Genomic DNA, 27,419 nt, shown 5'->3' with positions numbered 1-27,419 from the left:
TTTAATGACCATGACAAATCATCATTAACATGTTTTGTTCCAGTGTTTATCAGAAACCTTGATAGATGTTTGAACAGCTCATCCACTCTTTGCTATCTCTGAAGAGCTTGAAGAAGAAGACAATTCTCCACTGGTTAAAGGTCTTACTTTGAGCTTAGTTTTAATTCCATAGCAGAAACAGAAGTGAAATGTCTGAATGCCCTTCTAGAGAGCAGTGTTTATCGTCTTCGCTTTGGAGATTAGGATGCCGGGCTGGTCTTGGGTGTCCTGAGAGGGGTCTGAGGGGTCAGATTGGAGGGTCATGTGATCGATGAAGCAGGCAGCCAAGAGACAGAAGGCTTGTCTGGAATCAGATGAAGAAGTTTTTCACTCAATATCAGCCACACAAGATGCATTTAAAAATCACTGTGAAAAGTCACACTGTTGGAGAGACAGAAATAGACTGAGCGGGAGCACAGTGGCATTTAGGTCATTTTTTTAGGCATATTAATGAAGACAAACATTTTAAGACTGAAATGGCAATTAAATGAGTCACCTTTGGCAATGAATAATGAATGATTAAATTCTATAATTTCAGCATTTTACAGTGGACATTCCTGGGCAGGCAGACAGTTTAATAATGGTCTTGCAAGACTCTTAAACTTGCAAGTGTGAAAAATCTCTGTGTAGCATTTTTTTTTTGTCACTTATTTTTCATGTTTTTACACACGTTCTGTATATCACACATATACAGTATGTCACAGTTGTCTGAAGACATTTCTTTTTCGCAGATGATCTCAGTTGGATAGACACACTCCGTATGGCTTTCTGCACATCTTGTCATCATCTTCTACAAAGCTTGACAAAACACACCAGAACTATGCAGCAACACATGCCATATGTCAGAACAGAAATGGTCTTCCTTCACCATGGCTTCTTTTCTGTTTGCAAACGAGACATTTCACCAAGTAGTTTTAGAAAGGGTGCATTTGATTACTGATTCAAGGACAGAATTAAACTAAAAATGTATTTTCTCTTCAAGCATCTTCCTTTCTTTGGTGGTGACAAGGCATGACGAATCTTTTAAAAGAGCAGATATTTTAATGTATAGTGAGGCTGTCATTTAAGTGCTCAAATCCTTTAGATTAATCCAAAAGCAGCTGTCAAGCTTGAACACGGGCCATGACACCTTCTACCACAAAGTGCTTTTCTCTGCCTCTTTATGGTCCCTTCACCACTTGTCAGGTTCTCACGTCTTTGACATGAACATCTAAACCTGGAATTATTTATGGGGTCGACCTTAAAAAGACGCATATTATCCCTGCAGAGGAAATAAAGTGGAAGCAAAAGATGGAAGGGAACGAGAAAATCTCAAAAGGTCTGAAGATTGAGAGAGCGATAGAGATAAACGCACAAAAGAAGGTAAATAGAGAATATTCCTGAATCGAATAGAGAGAGAGAATGGAGTGTTGGCAGATTGAAGTGCACTGGGCATTCGATAGCAAGATAATATACTCTAAAGGTCAGAGTGGTGCCAAACAGGATTGATTCAGCGAGCTATACTTGACACGAGCCACAGCGCTCCCTGGAATAATGTGTATGTGGCAAATCCAGGCCATCTCTGCGAAGTCATCACGTTGACATCAAGCCACCTTAGTGCCAGGGAAGCACAGCCTGAGGGAAGCTCCAGGCAATGTGCTTTCACAGCCCAGCTCATTTGAAAGTAGTTCACACGCATCGGGGAACAGGTCCAGTGTTCCTGTAAATTGTAATAGGTTAAAGTGATCCTTGATCAGCACTCAAGGTAATTCTCAACCACTTCCTGTGCCTCCGCAGTGCTGCTGTTGGGGATTTTCCTGTACACGCGCTGGCGGAGCTATAAGGGGCTGAAGGAGGGAGTATATCACGTGTCCGCGCACCATGACGGCTGGGAGGACATCCGAGAGAACGTGCTCAACTACGACGAGGAGGGCGGCGGGGAGGAGGATCAGGTGAGCGCCTGACTTCTGTTTTCAAATTGATTTCAGATCACAGGTCAGAGAATCTGACAAATGAGGACAACTGAGCCCTCAAAGTTACTATGACAACTTGTGCAGGTTGTCATGACGCCCTGTGGCAGAGAGGCACACTTGTCAGTTTGTCTCTATGACAACCTCTAACATTTAAAAAATGCACTCTGATGCTGATGACAAGTGGCTTCATTGAGTGCAGAGGGAAAGTGTGACAACTTATTTTGTACAATATGTGGCTTTTTATTATGAGAAACACTAGAGGTAATTGCCCGCTGAAGTATGTGGGTGTAGATGTGTTGCAGGATCTTTCTTTCTCATATCTGCGTGTGTAAAATCCTGTTACATGACTATCAGATGCATCATGGTGCTCTGATCCTCTCCATCTGATGAAGCTTCGCACATCTCCCTCACTGTGTAATCAATTACACCCACACCCGTGTCACCCACACCTCCCTCTCTGTCTCTATTGCTCCTCTTCTCTTCGTCTATTTTTTCCTCAAGAAGGATTTTTTCTTCCTCCCCCGAGAGCTGCACCGCTTAATAACGAGGAGAATCATCCTCGGTGAAATGGGATTAATGTTGATGTTCAATGGGAAAAGGGGACCAGTGTCACGTTTTGTTGTGTTGACTGAGTGTGTGCTCTTCACTGCATCTGTCAGGATTCTTCCTCTCAGGTGCAGGAAGACGTGCACAAAGGTGTTAATCTGAACGCGGTGTTAGCAGCTTGAATCCGGATTAATGCCATTAACAGTTTGGGGGATAATAAATTATGTGATGTAGAAGTCAAGCTGCTTATTTTGTCAGTGAGCTCTGTCTTATTAGTCGTAGCAGTTTTTGTGATAGAGGTTGTTATTACACCAGTTCCTGAACGTAATGGCACATTATGTAACGCTAATGATCTTGTTATTTGTCAGCACTTTATGCATGCATTTAATTTCCTAATTTCTCTCTCTCTCTCTCTCTCTCTCTCTCTCTCTCTCTCTCTCTCTCTCTCTCTCTCTCTCTCCCACTCTCCTTCAGAATGCCTATGACATGGCAGAGCTCCAGAAGTCCCTGCAGCCCAGCCCGGCCCAGTCAGTGCAGTACAGCCGATCGCGAGTCATACACCACCATCCTCCCTCCCAGCAGCAACAGCAACACTTTTGCCAGCCCGACCCCCCCTCCAGAGCGGGTACAGCCGCCACCACCTCCTCCATATCCTCGGGAGCCACCACCATCCGCAGGGACGTCCCCCCCTGCCACTCTCCGGCTCAAGGCCAGACTGCAAATCCCAGTCGAACGGCCCAGCTGGCCCGCAAAAGCCTGTCGTTCTCCAGCCAGGACCTGGCCCGCTACCTGTGTGAAATTATCCGTGATGCCGACCAGCACCCGGAAACGGCACCTTTCGACTCCCTGCAGGTCTTCTCCACGGAAGGGGGCGGCTCGCTGGCCGGGTCACTGAGTTCCTTCAGCTCCACTGGGCTGGAAGAGGGAACGGCAGCGGGTCAAGAGTGTTTGAAAGAGTGGGGGCCGCGCTTCGAGAAGCTGAAAGCCCTCTACGAGCGGGCCGAGGGCAGCGACCTCTAAGGAACTGCTGGGAAGAGTTCCTGCAGCACGAGGAGAGGAGGGAGACCACTAAAGACTTGTCTAAAAACCAGAGGGATTTTTCTTATGCCGAAAATTCCTACGCTTCGGCTTTCTCTGGATGTATAACTTCATGCGAGACACTCCCTCTGTTTACAGAGCCGGGTGGCATTTGGTACTCTCAATGAGCAGCAAACGGAAAATGCTAATCCAGGACACAGCAAATTGTGTTCATGGCAGTTTTTAAGCCCAGATCGGGCATCTTTATTGAAGTTACTTGCGGATGACAATGATTTTAGTGGAACAATTTGTTATCTTTGTGTCCAACATTGGCGGAGCGCCTCGGACGTGCTTCACTCAGATCTTTCCTGATATTCGATTCTATATGTCTGTATGGTCTATGTGTTCTTAAAAAGAAAAGAAAGACGGGAAGAAAAATAAACTGCCACGCTCGGATGCGACAAGAAAGGGGTTTGTCCTCCTCCTTCACGGGCCGCTTTCTGAAATCATTCCACCGCTTGTTCTGTCAGGGTGGCCACTTGTGTTCATCAATCATAACTTCATACTCAGATACGGTTTATTTTTTTCTATTTGCTCAACCTTCCACTTAGATTCTATTCGCTCAGATGCGAGGATGAAAGAGGCAGTCTGCAGGAAAAAAAGACCAATAATAAACTGAAGATGTGTGAAAAACACTGAGGAAAATGAAACAGAAAGCAGCCTTATTGTCTGGCATTTTAGGAGACATTCCTTGGGAATACAAATTGTGTCCTCTCTTTCTAGCCAAAAAGGAGCAGCTGGAATACTAATGTGACTGAGGGACAAGGCTGAGTGGCTGGCATGAGATGGAAGTTTTCTGTAGCTGAAAACTATCAAAAACTCTTGGCTCTCACGCTTTATTGAGTGGTAGCAATCAGAGTCCGCCAAACTAAAGGATAGCCATTAAGACAAACGAATGTGTGTTATTCCATGTGATCAACTCAAAGATGATATCGAGCTCTGCTGGAGGAGCTTACAGCTCCAGAATGAGCTTACATTCAGTTTGCTTCCTTTCGAAAGTATTGTGTTATTAACCAAACCAGCCGTATTACCCGACCGTATCACCATTTCCTGTTCTGCTATAAATAACTACTTGTATCCCATCACATTATTCGGCGCTGCAGTGAAGAGATGAGCCTCGGCACCAGGTGCATTCAGGGAGTGGTGAACCAGCGATGTCAGACCCTGAGCGCCTCTCATGTAACATGTTTAATGGGCTTGCGAACGCATGTGGTGAGGATGCATGGGGTAAAGGAAAGGCAAGGCAAGTTTGTGTGTGCAAATGGAATAACTAAAAGTCTCCCCCCGTGAGGCCTCAAATGCCAACCTTGTATTTTATGCATTTTAAGGCAATGTTTTTTGCCCTCCTTTTATCATTTCAGTTATTTTTTTATTTTTTTTTTCCTGGAGAATGCCGTATGTGGAGCATGACAGGCTGGCTGAGGAGAGTGGAGAGAGTAGGAGTGTGTTAAAAGACATCAGAGTGCTAATCCTAATGTGAACTGATCGCTCACTGTCATGCTGTGAACCAAAGGATCATGGGAGTTGGAAAACTCGATGGAGAAGTCGTCACTCTTATTACAGATCTCAAAAAGTGCCAATATTTCCAAAGGCAGCAACAAGAGTTTAAAAATAAAGGTTTTCAAGTTAAAGCGAAGAAATATAGCTGGAAGTGCAATGCTTGCTATTTTATAGAGTTAAAGAGGCCAACGGGATTGGCGCTTTGAGTCATCCTTGTAAGGGGATTGGGAAGGATACAGTGTGAGGTGAGAGTATTCATGAATGAAGCACGATTGGGCTCTGTCTTTGAATCACAGAATTCCTTATCTTAAGTTACGAAATCTATTCCTCTTCGATTTTGAACCAAGGCCACCTGTTTGTTTGTGTGGTGAATATATACAGTACTCTATTTTGTGAAACAATGTTTTTACCTCATTTGTGCATATCAAAACTGCTTTTTAAAAATATATAAAGGAATCTAAAGCTTTTTTTCATGTATTATTTCAGATTTTTTTGAGTTGGTAAAGGTATGTTGGCGTTTTGTATTTGCATCCTTTAAATTGCTTTTCTTTTTACCTTAATAAATGGAGTTCTTCTGTTCGATGATACTTGAACATTGCTGTTAAATACTGCTGTATTCAAATGAAACAGTGGGGTTTTCATTTTTATCTGCTGTAACTCTCTTGAGGAATAAGTGGCCTATTTATTATATGGAAACAGCTGTAATTAGTTGTGGATAATGCAAAACATGAAATGAGAGCGACCTCAAATCTCTGACCTGCATCTATCGAAATGCCTTTGCGATTTGGCTTCAAATGACAGAAATCCTTTTGCAGTTGCAGAAATCTGCAGCATTCAACATACAAATTTGCTTTAATACAAAAATGGAAATGTACACTGAACATCCAAAGACAAATCAACACTTTTGCACAAATGAAAACAATCCATCTGCGTGAAATACCACAGTAACAAACTAGTGCAATAAACCGTACTGAAGAACTCTTACAGTTAAACAATGTCAGCATATGAAATCAAAGCACACAGCTGCATCAAGATCATTTCCTGAGGGACAGTGTTGACAGAAACGTTGTGTGAAGCAAAGGTTTATGTGTCAACTGTCTTGACAGGTAATGTAACAATAGCTGTTTCACCACATTATAATACAATAACAGAATGTCACAGAGGAGCCCTCGTGTTATAAACCGAATTTTCAGGAAAAAACAAAACACCATGTTTATCTTTAAACACTTTAAAGAGATTCAAAACTGTTGTGCACCACCCAGAGCACCTCTGTACAAAGATGTTCAGCTAACATTCTGGAAAGAAAGAAAACAGCAGCGAAGATCGAAGGTAGGTACATTTTTGTAGAACTTGAGGCCACTCATTTGAAGGTCTTTTGAATGCATGACTCGTTAGTGCAGCAGAGCTTATCCGAAAATGGAAAGGCACTTTCATACACTAAAGGCTTCATTTAGAACTTGAGAGAGTTAAATTGAATGGTCAACAATGTTATGATATGATTTTTTTTCTCTGTTTTAAAAAGACTGCCAAACTGTTAATATCTCAACAAAACTACATTAAAAATAACTTCACAATGGAGGTTTAAGGAAATTCCATGGGACATTTCTAACTTTCATGAATACTTCATCCTAAAAAACATACTACATTTAATGTCCCTGTAAATTGGTTTACAAAGTGAAATCTCGAAACTTTTTTTTTTTTTTTTTTTTTTGGGACCATCTATAGCGCCAAAGTGATCACCTCCTACTTACACAACTAAAGCACGAAACACATACAGTGGAATCCAAAAGTCTGAGATCACATTGAAAATCTAGGAATAAAAACCTAATTTAAACCTGAAAAATGTTAATGTTTAATGAAAACGAAATTCTTAACTATTACTAGGACCCTTATTAAATAGAGTAAATTTGTGACATGATTTATTCTTACAGAAAATGTATTCTCATGTTGAAAATTTATGGCACTTCCTCTACACCCATGAGTAAGGCTGATCGTTCAGATTTGTTGTTGTAAGAGTAACCAAAAACAGCTTTTTTTTTATTATTATTTTGGCGTATGGATGGATTTAATGTATACAACTGTAGAACAAGTTGAAACAAGCCAGACAGCAGGATGTAGCTCATCTTGACACCGACCAAAAAACAAAACATCCCTATTCCTTGTTTCATAAATGTGAGCTTGGTGAAAGGGCACGTGTCAAAAGCGAAGCGATGATCAGAGAGCGCGTGAGGGAGTGCGACAGACTGTGAGAAAGAGATTTTCTTCCCTTCTCTCCACGTTAAACTTGAGCTCCTGTTGCGGCAGACCGGCTCACAGCAGATTTACACACACAAACGCACCAAATCTAACGCGTGCTGGCTCAATCAGGCATCTCTCAAGCACACAGCCGCGCACACACACACACACACACCTGCTACTATCACACACTCATTGAACATTCCAGATGGGCCGTTCAGCTATCCAGTGAAGGTGGGCGACTGCTGTTGAGGAACAAGCACTACGGACCGCTTTCAGCTTTGTTTTTCTTCTTGAGTTTCTTGAGTTTGTACACGTGAAAGGTCTTGTTTTTGAACACTCGTGTGAAGAGGGTTGAATACGGAGGAGTGTCAGTCTTAATGGCCTCACAAAACCGTGGATGAGACGCCGGGATGAGGTCCGGCTCGTTTTCACCTGGGCCATCCATGATCTGTAACAAACACACATGCACAATCTTGAAATGGTGGTGCTTTTCTATAAGATGATTTTTTATTTTTTACAGTGAATTTTTTTTAGCGGATTCTCAGATGAAGAAGAGTATCAAAAGTGTTCTTTTAAAGAGCATTCCACTTCTTTATCTTTGAAATCTTGGAGAAATTGTGCCCTGAGGTTTATTAAACATTTACTTTGAGATATATTCCCAAATTAACAGAAAGGCCTTGAAATGCTGCTGTGAGATCATTTAAGCACCCAGAGATAGAAAGAACGGTCACCCATGGGAGAGATCAGAGCGGAATCGAAAAAAGAATATCCCACACAACACATGGCTGTTTCTGGGCCATCGGTATTGCATACACATATCTTCCTTGGTAATTCTGTCTGCAATTAGCAAGGTTTAATTAAACCAGACAGATTGGATCAAGGTTAAAATAACATATGCACACAGAACATGGAACAAGAGTGAATCTTACTCAAACTGCTGGAGGCAGCCTGAAGGAAGGAGTCGGGCTGCATCAAACGAGGAAGTGAGCAAGGCTCTTTCATTGACTGCTCGAAGTCGGATCAAGAGGAGCAAGTGAGGCAAACTTCTGTGAGATCTTTCAAAGGCATGGCATTCTCCTCAGACACATGAATGACAACTGCTGACAAGATATTTTCAGCCAGAGCTCTTTGCTAGGATGTGCAAGAGATGATTTTTCTTTAAGCTGACGTGTGCACAGACACAAATATAAAGTGCTGCAGCCTAGAAGTTGGAAATTTTGCTTTTGTCAGTTATTATGCACAACTATAATCAACTACAGAACAATCAAGCTACCCAAGTGAAAAAAAAAAGTCACTTAAGCTAGACTGCACGCAGGGTGAAGCAGTATTTAACAACTATGATCTGTGGGTGAGTGAGAACAAGATTATGTGACAAAATGAACAATTTACACAAAACAGTTATAGACATTTTATGTAAGAAATGAAAATACCTCAGAGAGCCCAAGAGATTTCCAAGACAAAAATAAATCAAAGCAAGGCCAGTGAGCTTAGTGTCTAAACCAAATGATATTTGTTTATATCCACGTGAAGAATTCGGTAAAGGGCAAAGTTTAGCTGCTCGGAAAAAATCTCTGGTTCTTGCAGAGAAACTTTCACTGAAATAGAACAAGCGTGGTGTGTGTGGGCATGAACTGAAGATGCTGTGTGTGTGACCTACATGACCGTTTGCCAGGTCGAGCAGGTCCCTCAGCCTACAGCCACGGCTGTGCCTGCGCTCGTAGCAGATGCTGTCCTCCAGCACGATGTAGTCCGCTCCAACCGAACCGAGCACTTTATGAACCTCCTCAGCAGACTGACGTGCATAGACCTGATATACCTGCAGGCAACAAAACGGGCAAAGATGGGAAAAGGCTTAGAGGTAAGAGATTCATTGCAGATTTATGGTACGTGTAGTAAAAATGTACTCCAAGGTGATTTGAAATTTTTTTTTTTAAAGTCTCTAAGTGAAGAATAACAGGACATTGGACAAGTGGTTTGGGGGACTTATGCTAATTAAGTCATTGATCTGCAGAAATCTCACTGTGATAAACTGTGAGGTCCGTGCTTTATTGCAGAGGTTCTCAAGCTTGCAGTTAACAGTTATTAAAATATGCTATCAAGTGTTTGTGCATATAAAGAGGGAATTTAAACATTTAAATGTTAGACATTTTCATACCACTGTCGTAACCAAGGAGAAAAACAGATCCGCCAAGCAAGCAGAAAAAAAAATGTCACAGTAGTCCATTCGCAGTTTCACAAACCACAAAAACATACTTGCGGTATTTCAATTAATGGAGCAAAAGGCAGCATAATTGAAGACGCCATGATTAGGTTTGACATCTCCATATATCATGCAGACAGCGGTTCAACGTACCAGGAAGGCTGCTGTAAGCCGGGTTGTAGGGTTTCCGAGCCCTTTTTATAAGCTGATGTTGACCGACTATTACAACTAAAACTCATTTTCTCATGAGCCACAGATTCATACCGTACAGTGAAGAGAACAGAACGCTCTGATGAAATCCATGGCAACCCAACAAACAAAATTTCTGTTCCAAGAAATGCAAACCTAATAAGCCTTTGGAAAAATGAATTATGGATTCATAACATATTTGCTAATATGATATAAAAGGTATTTATGGATCATTTTCCATGACAAAATATAAATAAATATGTTATAAACATTTTCTGTATGGATGTAAAAATGTGTTGCATTTATGTTGCATTTTCTCAAAGGAGGGAGTGCCTCATCAGCAATGTCGGATGAGAAAATAATCAGCATTGCATGAATAATTCAAATATTACACAATGAGAAATACAATAATGTTCAAAGCAGTATGCATTTGCCTCCTTGAGCTCATTGTTTCAGGAGCTGCTTTCATCACACTGTGATTAGATGATCATGTTGTCATTCTGTCAATGCGATAATGCCTGTTTTTCATGCTTGCAACAGGTCAGCAAATCGCCCTGAATGGGTCAAATTGGTGGAAATGAATGGACTAATTACTAACTCAATGATTCGGATATCATCACTTTGGCCAATATGAATTGAAATTAAATATGAAATGATCAGTGATATAGCCAGTGTAGGAAAAAAATGAAGATCATTGAAGATCTCAAAGAAGAAGTTTATTGCAGCATAGCAGTGGCAAAGTACAGTGTGCAAAACAAATATCTGTATCTGCTAAAAATGGCCCAAATGTGACGATAAAGCCCGCCCTGATTTACATGTAACTAGAACGGCAACATTTGGAAAAGCAAGAGCGAAGCGTACTAACTAACTAAATAAATATATGAGCAGAAAACATTATTTTGTGTGCGATTTGGATAACTTTCAAATGCTTTGAAAACATACGCATATGATCGGAACTCCACGCAGCTCCTGTACTACTCTCCATTGGAAATGAATGACTTCCGGTCCGACGGCTGTCGTTTGTCGTGTGCAGTGGAAAGGTGGTTTCAGAGCGCTCCTACAAAAACGCGAGGCACAGCAGGTGGTTAAAATGCGAGGCGCCCGGGGCGCATAAACAGAACGCAAAATGCTCACTGCCAATAGAAAACAATTGAAAAAAGGCACCTCTCACTGCAAAAAAAACCCCAAAACATTTCTTTCTGATAGAAATGTTCTAAGACATAATTCGACACCGTAAAGGGTTGTCTTTTATTTGTGTAAACTTGCATTAACAACTAAGTTTTTTTTTTGCTTTTGTAAAATAAAGAAAACAAACAGGATGTGCTTTCTGCGTCTTTGTCTCCATGAACTGGAGCGCGTCAAAAAAAATTACCGAAACTCAGCGTATAGGCTACTTGCCTCACAAACACAGGACCTATATAGAAAGCTTGAAATGTCTACTTTTAAATGGACGGTTTCGAATCGAAAACAAATACTCTTATGTAATCTGTATGAAAGCTGCATTTCTCTCCAAAAGGCGCATCCACACTTTAGGCCTACTGCGGAGAGATGGCGAGTCAGCATTGTCAACTTCATCTTTGCAACCACTTTATCCTCGTCTTTTTAAATGTTAATAAACAGTTAAAATGTCTCCCCCATTTGTCAACTAATGGCTTAAATGAATGACTACTAGTCGACTAGAAAAATCTTTAGTCGGGGGAAGCCCTACATTTGGCGAACAATTGATCCCATTTTTGAAAGCAGCTTAAAAAAAAAACATAGCTTGTGGAGCCCATGCACAACACAGAGAAAAGCTTCTCCAATCCAGTGACGTAGCAGATAGCGGCCTTGCTTATGCAAGTATTTAAAAAAAATAGTAATAATAATAATAATAAATACTTATTTCATGAAAGAGTTAAAAACCATGAACTAACAGCTTCAAGGTGAATCACAACATTACTTTGTTTTTCAAAGATGTTTTTACTTTAAATCAGACAAAATGACAAGGTTGTTTATCTAAAATATGCGGTCCCCTGTTATCAAACAAGAACACAGATTGACTGCATCTAAAGGATTTTTTTTTTTCCTATTTTGAAATTGAATTGTTTGAATTCCCTAGTTGTTATTTATGAAACAACATGAAAAGTTTGAAAATGCATAAAATGTAACAACTTTGATTTGACTTGATTTTAATGAATGGTATGATAATATAAACATACAAAAATATTATAGTATTGGTTGTGTCTTGATTGTAACATAAATAAGGGTACAATAAGGTAAGGTAAATCTGGAAACAGTGTAAACATCAAATTGAACTAGTACATTAAATTATGTCGGACTAATATAACCTAAACCCAGAGACTGCCTCCTCATTTTAAAGTCCACCACACACACCCTTGCAACCTCACTGCATGCCTCCAGTTGGAGAAGCTCTGCTTTAATACACTGATTTGAGGGGTAATTTGGCTCCTTCTGGCTAGATCAATTCTCATCAACACTGAATGAAGCAAGAACACTAGAGCAGGAGTCTGGTCTTCCACCAACTGTTCAGATCCATATTTTCTTTCTCCACACTCATACACAAATGAGAGAATGAACACACCCTCATTTGATCAGAAATCCTCCTCTGACTATTAACCTCAACATTCTGCCTCTCAAACTCAAGCAATGGACCTCTGCTACAGACACATCTCTGGTAGTCAAGCCAAAGGGAACATGACTTTGTTTCTTTCAGACAGAAATGGAAGAGAGAGACAGCTGATACAATCCGAATTACAGCTCAAAACAGATTTGAGATTTGACAGATTTGAGTCAGTGTTTTTAATCAGAATGTTATAAATGTTTTTACACCATGACACGAAAGTAATGGCACATATAACAGCAGTGCTGTGGAGTTTATTTCACTTAATAAAGATGCCTACTGATGTGTCAACTTCCAACCACCCCTATGAGAAACATAATTAAATTAAACTAATTATGCCAAAAGTCACACTTCTGCTGATGAAGCCAAGCGCATATGTTATTAAGAAAGCTCATAAAGAGGATTTATGAACCATTTGCTCATGATCTTCTTGATGCGGTCCATTTGTAATCTCATCATTAAGATTATCAACTGATTTGTTAAGGTACACACTTATAGACTTCAATGCTTTAATTCCTTCTAACAGTATCTGAAGACTTTTTTAGTGTTACTATCTTTTTTTATTTCACACTGATTTGTTGCTGCTTCATTTATTTCAATTTACATAATGAGACTTGAATGCAAAAGAAAAGATTTTATTCTTTGCTCATAATGGTTCTGAGAAGTCATTCATTTTTTGATGCAGACCTTGGACGCTTGACCATATGTTCGATTCTGAAGCAAAACATTATTATGTATATTTTATGTAAACAATATATACTAAGTATAGTATATGTATATTTTGTGACTGTTGCACAATCATACACCAATGCTCCCCTGAGTACTGCATGTGTCCTCAAAAACCTTCACCAGACTAGTGTTGCACAATTTTAGTATTGACACCAAGTAAACAAAAACATGTCCCTGAGGTCCTGGACATTGTAGAACTTGGATTGAATTGTGAAAAGAGTGAAAACAATGCTGAGACTTGCCTGTCTGGTCCTCTCCCTCAGCGCCTGGTCCTCATAGTGTGGATGGTTTGTCAATATTCTCCCCGTACACAGCTTAATTCCAGCCAACAGCTGCATGCTGCCTGCAAACACTGCCCGTTTGGGCGTCTTCAATCTGTCGAGAAGAAATAAACATGAGAAAGCTCTGTAACCCACACTTCTCAAGTTTCACTAATATATCAGAACAGGGGATTGCAAAAGGGGACTAGATGTGTAGTGGTGGCATTTATGAGAAAAGGTAAATCTGCAGACATTTATTTCAGGCGAAGGGGGAAATGTGAAATGGTTCAGTGAGGAGGGACACAGTCATTTGTACACTCCCATCACCGATGTCTGAAACATTAGTTTCAATGAAAATTAGTTTTGAAATCCATTGCAGGCTGAAAAGGCACTTTGTCTGAATGTGATCTTTCTCCTGTCATTGTATATATGTGCATGGCATGTAGAGAAGTGCACAAGCTGTATGTTTTTTTTTTGTTTTTGTATAGCCTGACAGATGTTTCAGAGACCATCTGTTTATCAAAACATAACCTTTCAAATTCAGATTCAACATTCTACTCCTGACTATCAGTGTCTAATACAGGCAGGAGCCTCCAGAGGAAGAAAACATTTTCCAAATGTTACTATAGCTAACATTTCAACAAGAGCATATGTTGGTTCTATGAAACATAGCAAAACTAACTCAAGTATGGAGCAGAAACAATGAAACTTCTGTGTCAGACCTACCCACTTTGGTCTCTCCAACACTGGAAAGCTCTTGCCTGACCATAACCTTTCTTTTTCCAGTGATATTCCTCTGACCTTTTGTTATTTGTGACCTTTACTTTATGTTATTTATGATGTCAGATATTCCTCTGACCTCTTTTTCTAAATATTTCTTAGCCATCTCTCTTACTACAGTCTTTCTTCAAATCTCCCTCTTGCTCACTCTCTCTCCTCCCCCATCATGAGTGGACACAACCCCTACTGCTGATTGGCTACAAGAGTGTCATGCTCGGCCCCATCCACTTTCATCAGCCTGTCTCAGAAATTACTAACTGCACCTTTAAAATAAAATGTGATCCAAACTGAAATAGATCTGCAACCAGAGTAAACATCTGTGCTGCCCACAATGTCATTTGTGGGATGTATTATTACGGTGAGATTTAGAAACCAAGCAAACATTTAGCTGGTTATATCTAAATACTTCACATCAAGGAATTTTAACATCATAAAAAAGGTTGCACTGTATATGTATGTATGTATGTATGTATGTATGTACACTCACCTAAAGGATTATTAGGAACACCATACTAATACTGTGTTTGACCCCCTTTCGCCTTCAGAACTGCCTTAATTCTACATGGCATTGATTCAACAAGGTGCTGAAAGCATTCTTTAGAAATGTTGGCCCATATTGATAGGATAGCATCTTGCAGTTGATGGAGATTTGTGGGATGCACATCCAGGGCACGAAGCTCCCGTTCCACCACATCCCAAAGATGCTCTATTGGGTTGAGATCTGGTGACTGTGGGGGCCATTTTAGTACAGTGAACTCATTGTCATGTTCAAGAAACCAATTTGAAATGATTCGAGCTTTGTGACATGGTGCATTATCCTGCTGGAAGTAGCCATCAGAGGATGGGTACATGGTGGTCATAAAGGGATGGACATGGTCAGAAACAATGCTCAGGTAAGCTGTGGCATTTAAACGATGCCCAATTGGCACTAAGGGGCCTAAAGTGTGCCAAGAAAACATCCCCCACACCATTACACCACCACCACCAGCCTGCACAGTGGTAACAAGGCATGATGGATCCATGTTCTCATTCTGTTTACGCCAAATTGTGACTCTACCATCTGAATGTCTCAACAGAAATCGAGACTCATCAGACCAGGCAACATTTTTCCAGTCTTCAACTGTCCAATTTTGGTGAGCTCATGCAAATTGTAGCCTCTTTTTCCTATTTGTAGTGGAGATGAGTGGTACCCGGTGGGGTCTTCTGCTGTTGTAGCCCATCCGCCTCAAGGTTGTGCGTGTTGTGGCTTCACAAATGCTTTGCTGCATACCTCGGTTGTAACGAGTGGTTATTTCAGTAAAAGTTGCTCTTATATCAGCTTGAATCAGTCGGCCCATTCTCCTCTGACCTCTAGCATCAACAAGGCATTTTCGCCCACAGGACTGCCGCATACTGGATGTTTTTCCCTTTTCACACCATTTTTTTAAACCCTAGAATTGGTTGTGCGTGAAAATCCCAGTAACTGAGCAGATTGTGAAATACTCAGACCGGCCCGTCTGGCACCAACAACCATGCCACGCTCAAAACTGCTTAAATCACCTTTCTTTCCCATTCTGACATTCAGTTTGGAGTTCAGGAGATTGTCTTGACCAGGACCACGCCCCTAAATGCATTGAAGCAACTGCCATGTGATTGGTTGATTAGATAATTGCATTAATGAGAAATTGAACAGGTGTTCCTAATAATCCTTTAGGTGTATGTATGTATGTATGTATGTATGTATGTATGTATGTATGTATGTGTGTATATATATATATATATATATATATATATATATATATACAGTATATATATATATATATATATATATATATATATATAAAACCAAAATAATAAAAAATAATAGTAAAATCAAAAAAATTGTTAATGCTAATATTAATACATTTAAATGTTTCATTCTCTTTTTTCACAAAAAAATAATAATACAAAAAAATTAATAATTTTGGAACTGTGCTAGGTCATCACTTGATGTCTGATCCAATATAATCTGGGTCCCAAAGCAAAACAAGTTAAAACAACCACTGATTAAAAAAACAGCCTCAAGCACTCAAAAGTCCCACCCCGTGTCTGTTTAGGCAATAAAACAAAATGTTGTTACAGACATCTTGCTTCAAGGTTGGCTGCAGCTCAAGCCAAAAACAACAAAGTGTCTGAAGGTTACAGAGGATATGATGGTTTCATCTCGGTCCAGTCTGGAATGAGTTTGATTAAATACTGGATCCATGGCTGAAATGTTTCATTACAGAGGAGCAAGTATGGTCATTATGGGTCAACCATGAACATGGACCCTTACAGGAACTTTGTAAGCCCGTTTATCGGTCCAAATGGGGGTTTCCGCTAAGATGGGTGAAGGTCTCTGCTGTCTTTCCTTTTTTGCAACACAACAAGATTAAATGAAATACATTTTCATAAATGTATTACCTCGTTATTTCATCTGACTCCATAAATGAAAAAGGTTTTAATGATATCTGAAAACTTGCGGGAACATACGTTTAAATCTACTTGGGAAAACAATTTCAGAGTCAGTCGGAATAAAATCAAATGTAACAATTTATTATGTCAGCTAAATGTATCATGCCAATTTCATAATCAGTTCAAAGATAATAAATACAAATCGTCAAATGTTCTGGAATAAAGAGAAAAGATGCGAACCCGACATTGGAAAATGCATGATGCTGAGAGTCTCGGACACTCTCAGCATCACAGGCTATTTTGAGCTACAAATCGCCACGAGCCTTCTTCAGCATCTCCATAAATACTCAGACCAAGGCAGAAACCTCTTTTCAAAAGTAAACATGAGTTCACAATGGGAATTTGCATTAATCACCGTCCCAGACTTACTGGGGACAGAAGTTGATTTACATGGGGGCACACCCACAGCAGTTAACAAGATATGTCTAAACTCTTATTACCTTTTGGTTTACTTCTTTGGGAATGAGATCTTTGTACCAGTCGCACTGAGACATTTCAAATGACACCAAACATGTGTAATAATGTATGATAATTATTCACATTAAACCATATAGATTCTTGGGTGAATTTTGGTGATCGCAGCATGAGAGAGATGGAATGGGGGAAGAGGGAAAGAGATGTAGATTAGGATGATTCTAGGGTGAGATTTGCGTCTCGAATGGTGCATAAGAGTGAGTTCAAATGTTAATTTCCTTTGTTCTCTCAGAGAGTTGCCCTCTCTTCCAGTTTTTCCAGTCTTACACAGGACAACCTTGTTCTGAGTTCAATAACTTAAGCCAAGAGTCTAAGTGCTACACAAACACACACAATCTAAAATTAACTCATTGTCGCCCCACAGGGGGTACAATAACACACCGTGCTCCATCTCTGTCTGTTCATACCACACGGAAAGACATTAACATGGGGGACAGACTCACAAACACACTCACACAGGGTGACGAACAGCTATTTTCAATCTTAAAGCTTACTAAGACGGCATTGAAGCAGCAAAGAAAGAAAGAAAATTGGCTCCAATTTTAGCAGGCTCAAAGAATTTGGCATGACCTTCACTTCTAAGACAAACTTAACATCTGGTCACATATACATGATACATTCTGATGCTAGTGGGGAATGTGGATGGGAAAATGAGACATCTGACTTTGTGGAAAGTGAGGGCAGCCCTCAGAGTAGTTTACACACTGAATTGACAGACAGAAAGACTGATGGATCCCCCATGATTCCAAAATAAAATTCGAATTAATTCACTGAAAACATTCTAGTCTATAGAGATATTTTTAGATGTCTTGTTACAGTGTACTGATATGTTGTCTAAACCTTGAGAGGTTTTGCTTCAAACAAGTGAACTAATCTGCCAAGACAAAAAGCAGTTACGGGTCAGACCGTGTAAAATCAGAAAAAAAGTGTGTTGCTGCACCTACTCACATTTTGTTCACTGTCTGTGTGTTACATGGGACCTTTAACTAAGGATAAAGAGACAAACTTTTTCCCTTCAACCCCAATTTATTTATTGTTTAAAATTAATTTACAATTAACCCCGGAAAGTTGGAACAATGTGGAAATATAGACTTTGGTTTTGGGTCCTTAATTACACTCATAAAAAGACCCAGGACATTAATAAATGTGTTTTGATAAAAAGATGCAAATGTAAAGTCTCTGTCTATTATTAGCATAATGTAAGATTTTATTTTAGTGGGGTTTGGTTTAATATTGTGCTCACTTTGAGACTCATTTGACAGTGTTGACTAGGAGAATCATGGAATGGCAGAATATTCACAAAATATTAAATCAAACTATGTATGAGAAAAACACTGTATAAGAATGGGCCTAATAAACTTCAGGCAAGACTCCAAAGTAATGTTCTCACAGCCACCTCCATTTTCTATCAAATATCGTCCACAGAGAAGCACATGATTACCTACAGTACCACAGACCTCATCAGAGACAAATGATCTCATTGGCCTTCCTCTTCCTTATAAACCTTTTTTCACACTTCTGCCACAGGAAAATACTTCAATAATAGAGTAATGGAACTTCTGTTTTATCCTTCATTAATAACAGGGACCATAGAGCAGAACTATGGATTAAATGCTCAATTCATCACCAGTATGGCATCTAAACAGCCCTATCTCACTTCAATATTATTTCAAAGGGATGACAAAACAAAGACAAATGGTTTCCTGCTATTCGACATGCATAATAGCATGCATTTTATGGTTTCAGTGGTGAATACATACATGTGTAAGCAGCAGTTATTGCAAAAAAAACAAAACAAAAAAAAAAGATTAGAGTTTGCATTGCTTTCATGTTCTAACTAGACTAGTGAATATATAATACCCATGTAGGCTTTCAGAAAGTTTTTTGCAAAACATCTTAAAAGTCCAGAGTCTGTTTACACTCCTAAACCTCTGAATTGAATTGTTAAATAAGAGTTAAATTCTTAATTTAAATTGATTGACTGACGAAAGTTTCAAAGGTATAATGTACAGGAGAAGATTAATTTGAATCATATGATTTGAGTCCAATGTAAACAATTACTTATGAATGTAAAAATAAATACATTAATAATAATAACAATAGTAAATACAATTATAATAATAAAAAATGACTATGCTGCTGCTGTTTAAAGTAAAATTAGCTTTAAATGGTCTCTTTGCACTTGACTTGGCTACATTAAAAATCACCTGAACATTGTGCAAATTCTGCAAAATCACCTGATATTTTTACTTATGAGCATAAGGTTAGTGTTAAGAGTGAGAGTTAACTATGTGTAACTGTATTTGGGTTTCCAAGTTTGGCTGGGTTTTGGTCTTTGGTTTTGTTCTGTTTTGCAATGACATAATGGGGATTTACAAAATCACCTGGTCTTAAATCTACACTGGAATAATGTCTTTGTTTGAACCAAGGAATTTCTGACTAGACTGACCTTTGACCTCTCCCACAGAGCATCATTTCCTGCTCTTGTGGGTCTCAATGTAATTACTCCATATTGACAAGGGACTGCAATGGCATCTACCAGATTTACATTTAATTTCAGATTTATATTCTCTTATGTAAATGTCAGCTTGTGTTAGGCTGCACCCTGCTGACATTATAAAAATTGATTAACGTCATTAATATTCCAACATGTGGGACATAGAGGGTGGCCTGTGCAGCCATATCTTCATAGACGTCTACCCATGCAGTACATCTCCTTAGACAGAAATAATTTTTGAATTCAGTAAGCAAATTGAACTACCTCCCATTAGATTGATGTTGATCCACTTTTATAAATACAGATAAATCAGTCCATGTTGGGGCGTTGTTGTTTGTTAAGCACTCAATCATTTTAAAGGCTGAAATGAATGGTACAGTTGGACATGTCAGTCATGTTCCTTGAGATATATCAATGTCATGGACTTAAACCACTGTGTCCCAGTACTACAACCTCTCAAAACCACATTCATATACCCAGACATAATTGATCACTCATTAGAAATGGCTGTCATCAGTATCTGCTTTTGATCTGAGTCAGACTAATGAGTGCTCTGGACGTTCTGCACAGACCATTTGTCAAAGGGTCTGATATTTTGTCAGAATAAAATGTCACAAAAAAATCTTTTGGGTGGTGAATGACATCAAAAAAGTCCGTTAAAACATCAAATGTGAAGAGAGAGGCAGGTGATGGAAATATAGAAAGGCAGATGAAAGAGTCAATGACAAATAAGAGTCTGAGAAACAAATAAAAAAATCTTTTAAAAATGTAGTCTAAAATGCCTGTGCCAAGTTCTTAAAAATGTAACCTTTGTCTTCATGATACGATATGGGGAGGAGTACATTTTTTCACAATTACTTTACGCAGACACAATCTAGCCTTGCTTAAAGGGGTCCTATTCTGCTTTTCCATTTTTTAACTTTAGTTAGTCTGTAATGTTGCTGTTTAAGCATAAAAAAGATCTGCAAGGCAATAAAGCTCAAAGTCCACTCCAAAGGGAGATACTTTATTTAAAGGGGGGGGTGAAATGCTCATTTTCACTCAATCTCCTGTTAATCTTGAGTACCTATAGAGTAGTATTGCATCCTTCATATCTCCAAAAAGTCTTTAGTTTTATTATATTTATAAAAGAAAGATAGGCTGTACCGAGTCTTTCCGGAAAAAAACGAGCGGCTGGAGGCGGGCCCTGTGGGCGAAGCTAAAGCTGTGTGCTAACGCGCCGAGCTAGTAACAACACACAGAGACAATAGAAGCAGTTTTACTCACCGAACCTTTATCATTGTGACTGCTCGATCCTTAAGCATTAGACGATCTGCAAATCCGTCGATCTGGGCTTTGTTTATAAAACAATCATCGTCGAAATGCAGGGAACAAACAGTCTACACAACTCCGTTTATGCTCAGGAAAAACAAACTCCATCCACTGGTGCCTTAACGCCGGGTTCTTTGGGAATCTGTGCAGGGTTGTCTTGCCCTGGCAACCAAAAACACACTTCTTTGGTGACACTGGCTTCCCAAAAGCCGGGCAGGGCGCTTTGATGGCGAACTGCTTTCGCTCTCTTGCTCTGGTCTACGAGTGCGCGCGCGCCCGCGATCTTACCGGAGAAGTGCCCTTACGACCCATATAAGGAAATTCCGTTACATCTGACGTCACACATACCCATACTCGAAAAAAACTTTCCGAAACTTGTGACAAACCGGAAGGACAATTTTTGGCACAGAAATACTCCTTCAAACATACAATTTAATTTTTGAAACTTTGTCCATGTTTAGCATGGGAATCCAACTCTTTAACAGTGTAAAAAACTCAGTATGCATGAAATAGCATTTCACCCCCCCTTTAACAGAATCCACTTTCCAAGAACTACAATGAACGACTCGTTTGGACTACAATGCGATTTTTCTGGGCTAATGTCATAAATGTTAATAATCTCCACCCACGGAATACGCAAAAAAGGGGACGCGGCCTGGTTGAGCTGCATTTGAGAAGACAGTGTTGTCTCTATTTCATAGAGACACTGTTTTGTCTATCCCTTTTCCAAAACTCATTTGTTAAACCTCCAAAGGCTTACCGGAGTAGTTAAAATTTATTTTAAACACTGTTCCTGTACATTATAACCCCAAAGTTTATCTGTGTGCTGCACATTTCACGGAAAACAGCTTCCAGAAGTGAGTACAATGCAGGCGACGCTTCTCCTGAAACGGAACAGTTCCCACTTTGTCAGGACAATCTGTTGTTTATGGATCACAAGTTGTAAGTATATCTTATTATTTGTAGTTGTGCTTTCTATTAACAGCTACAATTATAAGTTTGATGTAGTTGCTATGATGTAAGCAAAGGGCAAAGCTTTGCCTCCGCTAGCCTACTAACTAACATTACAGTATTGATGTAGTGTTTACTGTAGCTTTTGTAAGCTCTCACTTTTGTAAGACTGTTCACCGCCCCTTTGTATTAACATAGTTTTCAGACAAATATCATGATTAAATGGTGTATAACATTGTATCTAAAATGTATACAAAAAACAAACAAACAAAAAAACATACCACTCTGAAACGTCCTGTTAAATTTGCACAAGTCCATACATGAAATCCGGTCTGGACAATCCTCTTGTTTGTTAACATTTTTAAGTCTGATTCAAGCTTGAATTGGTTTGAAATTGATGCCATCCTTAATATTTACAACTGAGCAGATGAAACTCGCAGTTATGGTAAGGGGCGTGACATTTCCAGAACATGCGGCGCCGATCACAACACACTGGGCCAGCTAACCAATCACAGCACATTTCATATTTCAGAAGGAGGGGCTTCATCAAAAGAGGAACTATATGGTGCGTTCGAGCAAGATAGGGGAGAGGGGAGCTGTAATAATGTAAAATAATGTGTTTTTCGAACAATCAAGCATGAAAGCATATTCTATACCCAAAAAACAAAATCAATACTTTGTAAAAGGGCATAATAGGACCCCTTTAAATGTCCTTGAGATGGCCAAGAAGCAGACAATGAGATGCACTGCATTACACACATAAACAAACTGGCCAGTGTGGGGATAAAGCTACATCAGGATGGGATCTGATACCCCTTTTCCAACAGCATGAACCGGTAGCAAGTTCAGAGCTAGTTCGGAGTTGGTTCGACTGACAAGCCTTCTAAGCCGGTTTGCCTTTCCACAGGCAACAGAGCCACCACAGAGCCAGGTCTTACGGTCAGTGTATACATCTCATATTTCCCAGCAACGCTAGTGCGACAGCGCAAAACACAAACAAACCAGGCTTGTTCGAGATGCATCGGCTTCTCGCAGACTGATCGAGGGATCGGCGCATGACATCAAAGCACTGCGAGAGCGATCCAAAAGCACAATGCTCTCCAAAAACTCCCACAGCACTCCGATCGGTCCGCGCAGCTCCGATGCATCTCGAACAAGCCTTCCATAAACAATTGCAGTTGCTGCATTACTATTGATGCTCATGGATTTGCGAACCTACATCGGCATCCAAGCACGCCGAATCCAACGCCTCCGTCCAGCTAGCCGTAATTTGCACAGACGGAGATTACAATTGAGCTGCTATTAGCTCAATTAGCTGCTATTTAAAAAATGGTGGTCACAAGTTTCTGTTTGTCTTGTTGGTCATGGTGTAGCGTGGCCACATAAGGGGAAGCTTTTACATAATATTAGTGACTAATAAAATAGTATGTTTAATCACTGCTGTATTTCACCCTTCTGTATGTGTCCTTGACCTCAAACCCCGTCATCGCGAGACCTTTCTTGTGACCTTGCGGCACGTGGGACCACGTCACCAAACAGGAACTAAACGGTGGTGATTTACCATATAAGGAACCAGCTTACCGGAGTTCGAGAGATTTTGGAAATCTCATTCATAAAAAACAAGGGACCGATCGATCGGTCACGAAAAAGGTGATGTCATTTTTTTTTTTCATTATTTCAGCTGGTCCCTCCCACTTGTGCGCTAGCTTAGCAGAGTATTTATTCGAGGCAGACGAGAGGGGATGCATTTTTATCCAGACTAGATCACCTGGCTGAAACTGCGCATCTTTCCGTCGGGCATTGTAATATCTAGCTTGTCTGGCTTGTTGTGCACCCAGTCTGAATTTTACCTCCTCTGCCATGATGTTCTGTCTTTCCACTAGATTGTATGCAGCTTGGTCTGGTGCAGGGTTTTTGAGGATTAACCTCTCCAGCGGTCCGTGAAGCTGCCTGCCAAGCATCAATTCTGTAGGTGTTCTACCGGTGGTTTCTTGGTGGGCAGTATTGATGGCATATATCGCAACTCAGGTAACCACTAATATTGTCCCATATATGACACAATCATGTTTTTTAATGTCCGATTTATTCTTTCTGTCAGGTTTGTTTTGGGGTGATAACTGGTGGTGAGTTTCTGGATGCTTCCCCAGGATTTACACAGCTCAGACAGTACGTTGGAGGTGAATTGCGCTCCCCTGTCAGAGATGATGTATTTGGGTACCCCTCATCGGGTAAAGATTTCTTCCCTGAGAATTTTGATGATCTTCTGTGTCTAACTATCTCTAAGGGGGAACATCTCTACCCATTTTGTGTAGTAGTCGACTATTACGAAGAGGTAAGTGTTTTGTTTTTTTACTGAGTGGAAAGGGTCCCATCAAATCCATACCTAATGTATGACCTGGTTCTGTCACTTGCGTGTGCTGTAGAAAGCCGCTGGATTTGGTGTTTTCACATTTATATTTCTGACATATATCACAACCCTTGACGTACAGCCAGATGCCTTTACGGACAGTAGGCCACCAATCTACTTCTAAGAGCCTCATCAGAGTTTTAACCGGCCCAAATGTCCTCCCAGCGGGTTGTCATGAAAATAGTGTAAAAATCCAGATATTAAAGTCGGAGGAACAACCAATTGGAATTTGTCTCCATTTTTCTTTACAGGTACCCGGCAATATAACACCTCCTGGTGGACCTCCAAGGAAATTTGTTGGTCTTGTACCTTTCTGTTTTTGGGGTCCGACTTCAGGTGTGAAATGGTACTGTCATTACCTTGTGCTTGAGAGGTTTCATCTAGTGTGTGAGGAATGTCTGATGAACACTTAGACGTTGTTATGGCCAAACAGTGCCCATCTTCTCCTTCCACTGAGCCACAGACTCGAGACAAGGCATTGGGACCTAGGTTGAGACAGCCTTTCATGTACTTGGAAGTTGAACCGCTACAACCTAAGTGTCCACAGGGTCAATCGAGAGGAGGTTTTGGGACTATTGAAGGCCCAAGTTAGAGCAGCATGGTTGCTTTAGATACCAAACTGCCTCCCTTCAAGATAATGCCTCCATTTTTCCACCGCCCAGACCACAGCCAAACACTCCTTTTCAGATGTGGACTAATTTAGTTCTGCTCCTCGTAATGTCCTTGAAGCATATGCTATTACTCTTTTTCCCTCAGGTGTTTGCTGGGTGATAATAGCTCCCAGTCCCACATCACTGGCATCAGTATGCACCTGAAAAGGTTGGTTGAGATCAGGCTGCATCAACATAGGTGGGTCTTGCAACACCTGTTTGATGGTATCAAGGCTCGCTTGGCATTCCGGGGTCCAGTCCCATTTTACTTCCTTCTTTTTCAGGTGATTTAAAGGAGCAGTGATGTTGGCAAAATGGGGAATGAATTTGTGGTACCACCCTGCTAATCACAAAAAGCGTTGGAGGGCTTTAAAGTATTTGGGAGGAGGATACTGGGGGCAATGGCCTGATTTTTTTCGGGGTCAACCTCCACACCTTTTACCAAGACAATGTGACCAAGGAACTTTAACTGTCTTTTAAAAAAATTACACTTCTTCATGTTAAGGGTAAGAGATGCCTGGTTGAGTCTCTGCATTATAGTGTTCACATGTTGTATGTGTTCATCTAATGATTGTGAATAGATGATAATATCATCTATGTATACAAAACAGGATTTTCCTCTTAATTCTGCTAGTACCTTCTCCATAAGCCTCTGGAAGGTGGCTGAGGCATTCCCGAGACAACGAGGATATGACGCCATTGACTGCGACAAAATGGAAATAAAGAAACGTGCCGTGTCTTCGAATTAAATTAAAATTTCTCCTGGTTTGAAAGTTGTTTGAAACAGTCAGGATAATGCAAGTAAAAAAAATATATAACATAGATATAGTGATTTTTGCTATTTTTAAAGCAAAAAAGTTACATATTGTGCCTTTAAAGTTAATAGTCTATTCGTGTCTCAGCCGCGAAGCTGAGCTCCACAGAGCGGCTGCACAGAGTGGCTGAAATGATAGTGTCTGTCAGTTATTATAATACATATGACAAAAACAATTGTCTAAACTATACTGCATATTCCTCAAAAGTTCTTGTGATGATATCACTAGTTGACAACATAGTACTATTTTCAGAAATCATAGGCTATGATATTGCGCAGGTGCACGTGATGCAACGCTGTCAGAGCCGACAGACTCGTGTGTCAGACTCATTTCAGTGCAAAATAATTAGGTCAAAAACGATTTAATATACTGCAAATAGCCTACTAGTTTATACAACAAGGCTACCAAGTACTGCGCACAGTGCGCAGCTAATTAATTTAACGTTTTTTTTTCTAACGTAATTTTTAGTCGATTTTTAGCCGAAAATTTCAGGACTTCAGTCGACCAAGATTTTCTTTGGTTAATTACAGCCCTACTAGTAACATTGCCAGGATCAGTCCCGGAACACGCCCTGTGTGAACAAAAGCCAGGACCAATGCCGTAAGGGGTATTTTGTTGCTCTTAGAAGAAAGTTTGTTCATCGTCAACAAAGAAAGAACGAAAAAATGTCTGCAAACTAGAATGAAGCAGAGAACAGGGAGCTCCTTACTATCCGCGTTAAAGATCTGAGATCGTTCGCCAGCTTTGTGGAATGGTACGTGATGCGTTAATGTACAAACGAATCAGAAAAAAAAATTTTCTTGAGATCGAAAGCACAGATCATTAGTAAACTTAAGACGCTGCATATAAAATCCACCAAGTGCACGACTACAATGGAAAGAGCGATAGCAGAAGATTAGACTGGCCTTTCTACAACACATCCTGACGTCACGTGTCTTTATGGGATCTTTACGGGATGTGGGTGAACGCACTTACTGATTCCGGAAAATGTGAATGTGTGAATGAACCAAAATCGAGAGAGAGAGAGAGAGAGAGAGAGAGAGAGAGAGAGAGAGAGAGAGAGAGAGAGAAGGAGAAGGAGGCAGGCCTAAGGGACCATCTGACTGAGAAATGTTCACAGACTGATAGACTGATTGATCGGTCGAAAACAACTTAAATTGTCAATGATTGATCTGCACGCAAAGGGAATGAACTCGAGTAAAATGAAACTTCACTCTATAGGTTTCAGAAGTCACTTAACCAAGTCATTCGGGACCAGTAAACCTATTTGTAACTAAGTCACAGAAATGTTTTTAAAAGAGCAATAATTCAGGCAATCATGAGTCCGAGACTTCCTGTTAGATTCCACAACAACTGGAAAAAAGCAGAAATTTATATGGAACACAAAATGAACAGTTCTCAGTTGTAAAACAAGAAAAATTGCAAGTGTGAAATGGTGTCAGCTAACCTTTCATTTGTGTAAGGAGAGCGTATATTGGGGTGTTTGTGAATTAGCGAAATTCTACTGGAGTTCAAACAAGGCGAGCATTTGCAAGCACAGCTATTAGAGCTGAGTTTGTGAAATATCTCCTGCGAGACATCTCCAACAACATCTCCATCGAGACATCTACAGCAACAGCAGCTTCAGCAGCAAAAGCCACTAATTTGATCAAATTAGAATGGAAAGTGGCTAGAGTGACAATTAGAGTGGAAGTGAAAGCGAAGATGTCGAA

At 40.1% G+C, this 27,419-nt stretch overlaps 2 protein-coding genes across 3 annotated transcripts in view; one reads left to right on the top strand and one right to left on the bottom strand.

The window, feature by feature from the left end:
• Positions 1-3,659, top strand: part of LOC307155437 (neural-cadherin) — a 314,766-nt gene extending 311,107 nt beyond the window's left edge. For both annotated transcript variants that reach the window (XM_079866045.1, XM_079866044.1), the window contains 2 exons: positions 1,816-1,970; positions 3,012-3,659. In XM_079866045.1, coding sequence (XP_079722171.1) covers positions 1,816-1,970; positions 3,012-3,557 — 701 coding nt within the window. In that variant the 3' untranslated portion in view covers positions 3,558-3,659. The remainder of the gene's footprint in view (positions 1-1,815; positions 1,971-3,011) is intronic.
• A 131-nt stretch (positions 3,660-3,790) lies between these two features.
• dpy19l3 (dpy-19 like C-mannosyltransferase 3) overlaps positions 3,791-27,419 on the bottom strand; it is a 56,182-nt gene continuing 32,553 nt past the window's right edge. Inside the window, 3 exon segments of the mRNA XM_079866051.1 lie at positions 3,791-7,800; positions 9,010-9,168; positions 13,333-13,465. Of these exon segments, the coding sequence (XP_079722177.1) occupies positions 7,612-7,800; positions 9,010-9,168; positions 13,333-13,465 (481 nt within the window). The 3' untranslated portion in view covers positions 3,791-7,611.

This window comes from Squalius cephalus (assembly GCF_949319135.1).
Source record: "Squalius cephalus genome assembly, chromosome: 3".
Classification (NCBI taxonomy): domain Eukaryota; kingdom Metazoa; phylum Chordata; class Actinopteri; order Cypriniformes; family Leuciscidae; genus Squalius; species Squalius cephalus.
The sequence above is the reverse complement of the archived record's forward strand: the minus strand, read 5'-3'. Positions and strand labels throughout refer to the sequence as shown.